This window comes from Chanos chanos, chromosome 10 (genome assembly GCF_902362185.1).
Source record: "Chanos chanos chromosome 10, fChaCha1.1, whole genome shotgun sequence".
Lineage (NCBI taxonomy): Eukaryota > Metazoa > Chordata > Actinopteri > Gonorynchiformes > Chanidae > Chanos > Chanos chanos.
Window position 1 is genome coordinate 25295584 of NC_044504.1, and position 7757 is coordinate 25303340.

Consider the following 7757-nt stretch of genomic DNA (forward strand, 5'->3'; position numbering starts at 1 on the left):
TATGATCCCCTGTTTCGAGCAGTATGTTTTGTGCACAGTACTTTACACTGGTGGAATTTCGCTAGTGGAGGGTCAACAGAGACTAAATATTTACATTTACATTTTCATGTTCATTCTTATTTAAGGTTACATTCACACTAACTTTTACATTCCCATCCAAATTTACATTTACACTACATTTACATCCACATTCATGCTTACTGTCGCATTCACATCTGTATTCATTTTTGTTATATTAGCAGAGACTGTTGTCCAGAGTGACTTAAAAGTTTTTACAGTGGGTGTACGAGAAAGTTTTTCTTTTCTCTCTCTCTGAACATGGTACAATTTCATTTACCTTTTTAAAGTTTATTTATGGTTTTTAGTTTTGTTTTGTTCTGTTTTGTTTTGTTTTTTTTACTGAACTCATCGTGACATCAATGCCATACTGTGTTTCTTTGGCCTTTGATTTTTGATGTTGTACATAAGTAGAAAAAACCCCATGTTTCCATTTCTCCTGTGAAGATTATTTTTATTTATTTGTTTGTTTTTCTTACCTGCTGAAATGTTACATTTTTAATGCAGATTTTCCCAAACCACTAGCCAAAATACAGGCTGTCCGATCGCTATACAGATGCACTGTTGTCAAGGTTACACTGTCTTAACGCTGAAAGAGCTATGAAGCACAGAGTTTAGGTGCCTACATTTGTGCTTGGCCAGATCAGCTTTGATGCATGTTTTGAGGTCAAAACGGTCATTTTAACTTGTAAAGCTAACAATTGGAGCATGTGTGTCCAGTCCATCGGCTGGCGTATAGTGAACACTTTCACTGATATTGGCCTGAAATACAATTATGCAACTTACATTTTCAAATCGGTGCTGTTGTTTTTTTCAAACTTGGATGAGCAATTGTTCCCAGCCCAGCAAAGTGTAAACAGCAGTAAGAGTGACGGCACTGGAACAGCAGATGCAGAAATTGTGCTGTTCTGCAGCTCCTGTAGTTTTCAGAGCAGATGCTTAGAGAGGGAGAGAGAGAGAGCTGCTGTTTAGACGACAGCACACGCCAAACTGAGTCCACACCGTGAGGTCAACAGTTCATGGCACCATACATTCATATGAGAGGATGTCATTGTGTGTGTATCACAGTCTTAAGATGTTTGTCATTGTTACGTATGGGATTTGCGCATGGTAATAAACACATTTCTTTGTGTGTATCTGTATCATTATGTTTTTTGTTCCATGTTTGCTAGAGCTTGAAATCAGCACGTGTCTTCTGACTGAGTGAGAAACTGTGCAATGAATGTGTGTGACTACAATTACATGTGATTCTCATCAATGGTAGTGATGGATACTGTAGAATGATTGTACAGGAAAAAAAAATGTTGATTTAAAATGTTTATTTGCCATTTCAATAAAAATATAATTACAGATTACAGTGTGAATCCTTTCAAGAAACAGACTTCTTCACAAGAAAAACAGAATATTATTTAAGCCTGGTTCTAGAGAACTATATTTAAATATTTAATTTAAAATATATTCACCAAACACTCTAAAATGCTAGCACACAATTAATCACAGTGACTGTAGTTACTGCAAAAACATTACAGTTACAGATTAGCACAAGGTTTTTTTTTTTTTAACCAACTAAGTCTATCCTTTTCATTATTTACATGACATTAACAAATATCTCTGAATACAATTTTCTATATGTCATGGTGTCTCACATTTCCACACTCTTATTTCGGTACACACAATGAGTCAGTCAGAGGGTGGCTCTGTCCGTGAGATCCATGCTGATGATTGGTTGAGTGAGTCAGTCTGTAAGACACTAGACTGCCAGCAGGAGCCTGTCTGCAGATGACATTCTGCCTTGGTTAGTGGAGTGGCTTTGGTGACTTGCAATAACAGTTTGGTCAGGGGGAACCAAGAGAAGATATTTGATTTGAGAATTTTACAGAAACAAACACATACATGTATACACAACATGTATACATACAACAATCAAGAACAGATTTGTTTGGCTGTCTAGTCACTTGCACGCAAGAGAACAAACGTGATTAAATATTTTCAAATTAAATCAGTTTGATGACTGTTGGTCTAATTTGAGGTGGGGTGAGGTAAATTCAGTCTGAGTTGAACTGAACTGAATTGAGTGGAAGCTGAGTTCACTTCATTTTGAATTAATTTCACTTCCAATTCAGTTGATTTGTGTTTACTCTGAGATTAGTTGTGTTTAAATTCAGTCCGAGTTGTATGGTTGTGTGACTATTTGAATTCACCATTTTCTGCCCTCTGCTGGTGTGCAGTATTACAGCAGTGACTGCAGCAATAGAGAGAGGGAGAGAGAGAGAGAGAGAGAGAGAGAGAGCCTCAGCGACTAAGCTGCAATTGTACTAAAGCTGTGACACTCCTTTTTTCTTCAATTAATTAAAAACAATGCCATAAAAAAGATATAAACATGATGGGCATTTAGAATCAGAATCAGATTTCTGCTTTAAAGTTAAATTCCTACCCTTCATCCCATGTGCAAGGACAAAGTCAAATTTTGCTACAGTGAAAGTTTGATTAGCTTGAAATTCTACAACCTAATAATCAATATTCTGCACTGAACTAAAACATGAAAATAATAGGAAGTTGTTCCCGTCCTTTTTTTTTTTTTTAACAAATCACTCGTGAGCGACACGGGGTTTGTGTCCAGTGGCATTCCTAACGTACTCGTTTAGTGTGATAGATCTTACCACACCCCTCCATCATCTTCCAGCCTCCTCCTAAACTCAGTTTTTCAGTCTCCCTCATTTCTCTTACTCGTCCGTGTCCTTTCATTTCTTTCACTCCTCCATGTTCTTTCCATTTTTGCCCACTTTCAGGTAGACAGCGGTGAGAGCTGCCGCGGTCACGAAGATCAACCCGGCTGTTACAAGATATGCGATTGGCAGGAAGTGATTCTGGCCCCCAAACCAGGTCACTGTAGAAATCACCACTTCCTTCCTGCCGCGGAAATATTGAACGGGAAAATCTGGAGTGCAGGGTCAAAGTTAAAATAACCTGTTTTCAAAAATGCATAACAATGGCTATATTGAATAAGTAACGAAATTAGTATTTGTCTGATTTGCAAATGTAATTTTGTATTTTAACTGCCAATGCAATAAACTTAAATATGTTCTGCTTGTAAATATACTATTTGGCCACATGAAAAATACAACAGCCCTTTGAAGAAGTGAGCCTGTGTGTGCGTGTGTGTGTGTGTGTGTGTGTGTAACTCCTGTCCCAAAGGATACTGTAAGTAATGTCTATGCTATAATTCCCAGCTGGCAGACCACTTGTGAAGGGCCTTTCAGATCGGTTCAGAATCCCATACAGCTTTTTAAAGTTGGGAAATGCGGCCTCCCTCATCCACACTATCAGGTCATCGTTAATAAAGCCATTATTGTTTGGGTCACTCGGGTCCAACTCATAAACTGGCTTTTGCCAAAACAGTGGACGTGATGTACCTGAGAGAGAGAGAGAGAGAGAGAGAGAGAGAGAGAGAGAAAGACAGAGAGAGAGAGAGAGGGAGAGAGAAGGGGTGGGGAATTGCATTAAAAGCCATTTCTGAGAGATCATGACATTGTTTAGTTCATGTGTTATTTTGTTATAAAGGCCTGTATATATGTCTGTATGGGAATGTGTGTTAGTGATGGTGAAAATGAGAGGATGCCTGTCGGAGTGTATACACTTACCATTAAATATCTGAGCAAGTGTTTCATTGGAAGATTTAGGGTTGCGGAATTTGACGTTTTTGTCCGTGTACCAGGTGATGCCCTTCCTATAGAGTGGAACTGGTACCGTGGAACCATCCCTCAGGTGATAGTTCACAGTGAACGAGTCTAAAACAAACAACAACAAAAAAAAGAACATTTATATTTTACTTTCACTTTTACATTTGTATTTGCTTTCACATTTATTTGTTTATTCCTTAAAAAAAGAGAAAAACAAGTAAAAGTATATGTGTGAGTGTGTAAATAATTGTGAGAGCAGGTTTCCTGCAAGCATAAAAGTTAATAACTCTAGACAAACACAAATAAACTAAGAGATAAAAAAAAAAACAGGTGTTCTCAATGGACTGACTGTAGGACCAGTTAGGCTCTTCTTTTAGCCTCACTGTTTCAAAACACATTCCCGCTTTCAGTTAACCCACAACTTTGGCTTTTTTTTCTTTTTTTTTTGGAGATATAACCTAATTACAGTGAAGGGGTGGATCAGCCAAACCCGTGATATAGTCCTATTAGAGATGAATAGTAATTTCATTTCACTAATTTCATTTTATTTTTCATCCCCAGAAGCAACTTTTACTTTATACTTAACCCCCTGACCACTGTGCATGTAAAGGTACAATACATTACGTCACATTAATTCACTCCTCTGCAAACCAATGTTCTCATTTAAATGGAGTTAGTGTGAAAACACATTGTTTAATATAGTGACATGCATCAATATTTCAAACTGGCAAGGATTAAGGTCTGTTAATAAACAACTTTAGTAAAATTCTTGCCAGGCTGCAATTTTATCTCTTATCAAACCTACCCATGAGTAGGTTTTTAGAGATGCTGTAACTTAGATCCACAGAGGTGATATTAAAATGCAGTTATAGCTAAACAACATCAGCACTGCAACGTAAATCTTATCCAGAGCAACTATCAATGAGTAGTCTCTAAACCAGAGGTCACACGCACCTCTGGAAAGAGCATGGTGTTAAAATACCTCTTCAGCTTGTCTTTCCTGGCTAATACACCTGTTCTAGACACCTGCTCAAGGTATTGCAGCTACAGCTTTGACATTTTAGCTCGCAAGGTGAACTTTGACTGAGAATGTGGGAGCAAACTCCAACTCAGCTACAATTTTTCTCCATGCTCCAATCTTCCATATGTGATTCAGTCTGATTTTACCCGAAAGCCTTTGCTCACCATTAAACATGCTGTTGGCCACCGCTCCACACGGTGCAATGGGGACCTTATTTTCATCATAATTAAAGGGAGCACAGTAGGAGCTTGGAGACTGCAGGAATAACACACACACACACACACACACATAAACAACAACAACAACAAACAATAACATCCTACAAATATGGTATCACCAATGGCAAAAAAATGAGAAAAAGAAAGAGAAAAGGGAGAGTGAATGAGAAAGAGAAGGAGAGAGGAAGAGAGAGGGAAGGGAGCACCTTTAGACTTCTCTTCCTCCCCAAAGTCTGGGCAATGTCCCGTGAGGTCATGTATCTGCGAAGGTTCTGATGGAAGTTAATCAGCCCATAATAGAAAAATACATCACCCTGCAACACAATACACAAAGTTTTACACACATACACACACACACACACACACACACACAAACATAAACATCTGAGCAGACAATACACACTGTTGGACACAAAGTCCTAAAACAAAACATGTACTATGATATACACACACATATCCCCCTGAAACAGACTGGATATACCATTATGTATGTGCACAACACACAGATCACAAACAGAAGATACACTCTTTTGCATACATACATGTAACTATTGGACAATACACTTTTACTCACACACACACATCACCCATAAATACAAGCACATGGACATGCAAATTCATAAACACATAGAATTGGTTCCTCCAAGTGTCTTGTGCAGAACTAGAATGATATTTAGTAATCAATTACAATTCTCAGTGTCAATGATAGAATTCATCTATTATCCTTTACTCATCTCCTACACATGCATACACACACATACCATCACATCCTCTGGAATGGTGAGGCTAACAGTGCAGTGGCAGATCTCCTGAGCCTTGGAGCTGTTTTTACGAAGGTCAAAACATTTACTACACGAGTTTGTATCTGTATAATCCATCTGAAAGAGAGAGAGAGAGGGGCGGAGGAGAGCGAGCAAGATCATTATATATACAAAAATGATGTATTTTTATATAAATATTATTACTTTAATATATAGTTCACACTTTCATGACCATATACTATACTTTGTGAGCATTGTTACTGTAGCAGTCATACTAAATAAATTCACTCTGAATGGGATTAACTGAAAGACATATTAAACTGGGATTGGGATTAAGTTTACCCTTATACATGAGCAAAGTATTCCCTACATTACCCAAAACTCTTTTCACATAAACTCTTTATCTCTCATTTTCTGCCACTAATACCAGAGTTTGTCTGTTTGCGGTACGTACGTGTGTATATACAGAGTCTACACTCACTGAATGAATAACAGACGAATCCCAAATCGAACCCATATAAGTATCACTAGTGAATGGGTGTGTTCATAGAGGAAACATTGACTAAATGGGACTGTAACACAATGCACACAGCACTTGACATCACTTTTATGTCTGTCTTAGACTCTCAGACATGCTTTCACACATACACAAAGACTTACCTTCAGTTGATATGTTTGCTGTACGGTAATGAGTAGCCAAACTCCAAGTAACATACACACCAAGGAGAGGCAGAAGAAAATAGGAAGAACAGTGTGTGCTGTGAGAGATGGTGTCCAAGCAGGTAAACGCTGCTGTTTAAATGCAGAGTTATCTGGTCGCCGTGCCAACGTCTTCAAGCCCCGCTGTAGCATAGCCATTGGTCACAAATACACACACAAACACACTCCAGTACTTATACACTGAGTCTTCCAAATAAGACAGAAGTCAGAAAGCAGCTTTCGTGTGACGGTAATGGAGCCCACGCATTCAAACACACACACACACCCTGATATACACACTGACACACTATCAGTCCTTCACTGGAACTCTCACACACGAGCGTAAAAAAGCCAGCTCAGAAACAACACTAAGAGGAGTGAGAGAGAGAGAGAAAAAGAGAGGGAGGGAGGGAGAGAAAGATGAAGCTCTTCTACGAAAGAGAATGAGGCAATTCTTTTCTTTTTTCCTGTTGTTCTCTTCTTTCTGTCTCGCTTTGGCTGAGGACTGATTTCCCAGCAGGCCTTGCAGTAAGAATGAACCTTTGCTCTCACAGTTTCTGTTACCCATTAACCACACACACTTCCTACATACATACACAGACACTGTTATAGGAATTGACTGTTACACACACCCAACTGTGACTCTGCGTCTCTTCTCCCCAATGAAAAACTGAACTCTGTGTCTCTCTCTCATACACACATATATGAGTTCATTGGCTCTGTCTGACAGTAAAATTTCTCCCTCTGGTCAATAGAGGGATTTCATGTGTTCGTGCCCTTTCCCTCCCTGCGTGTACGGTGATAACACAGTGTAACAATGTGTGTGCGAGTGTGTCTAGCAGGATAAGATAAGAGTAATACCGTATTGTGAAGACAAACACATTCACTGGGAGGGACTTCCTATGGTGAGGGAGAACAAACGGATAGATCTTTGGTCCAATTAGAAAGCTTTATTCATAGATCACGGGACAGTGTTACAGTGTAACAGAGCACAAAAAACACAAAACAAGACATCCTTATACATACATAACACAGTCTTACAACGTACAGGGGTGTGTGCATGTGTGTAGGTTGATCAAAATAAACCCAGTTTAAACGCTCCTTCTCTACAGCTCTTGATAATGCCAGAATCCAGCAGCCTCAGCAAATCTGCTTTCACCTGAAACATAACACAACACAACCTTAGCTACACACACACACACACACATCAATTCTAACTCTGTACACACTACGTATTGCGTATCACCTCCAATATGTCTACCATTCTGTTATTTTCTATAGTTTGTATGTGATGTATAATATGTATGCAGTATGTAGAGTG

General features: G+C 38.8%; 2 protein-coding genes across 2 annotated transcripts in view; both read right to left on the reverse strand.

The window, feature by feature from the left end:
- Positions 1–1430: 1430 nt before the first annotated feature.
- On the reverse strand, positions 1431–6915 carry tmem30c (transmembrane protein 30C). Its single transcript, XM_030786450.1, has 7 exons — positions 6398–6915; positions 5738–5854; positions 5183–5290; positions 4923–5013; positions 3699–3845; positions 3258–3470; positions 1431–2995 (listed from the first exon to the last, which is right to left on the reverse strand). The coding sequence occupies exons 1-7, from the start codon at positions 6593–6595 to the stop codon at positions 2808–2810; spliced, it is 1062 nt and encodes a 353-aa protein (XP_030642310.1). The 5' UTR covers positions 6596–6915; the 3' UTR covers positions 1431–2807.
- Positions 6916–7458: 543 nt separating this feature from the next.
- The window catches only part of cmss1 (cms1 ribosomal small subunit homolog), a 3493-nt gene continuing 3194 nt past the window's right edge, over positions 7459–7757 (reverse strand). The window contains exon 10 of the mRNA XM_030786459.1: positions 7459–7595. Within this exon, the coding sequence (XP_030642319.1) occupies positions 7512–7595 (84 nt within the window). The 3' untranslated portion in view covers positions 7459–7511. The remainder of the gene's footprint in view (positions 7596–7757) is intronic.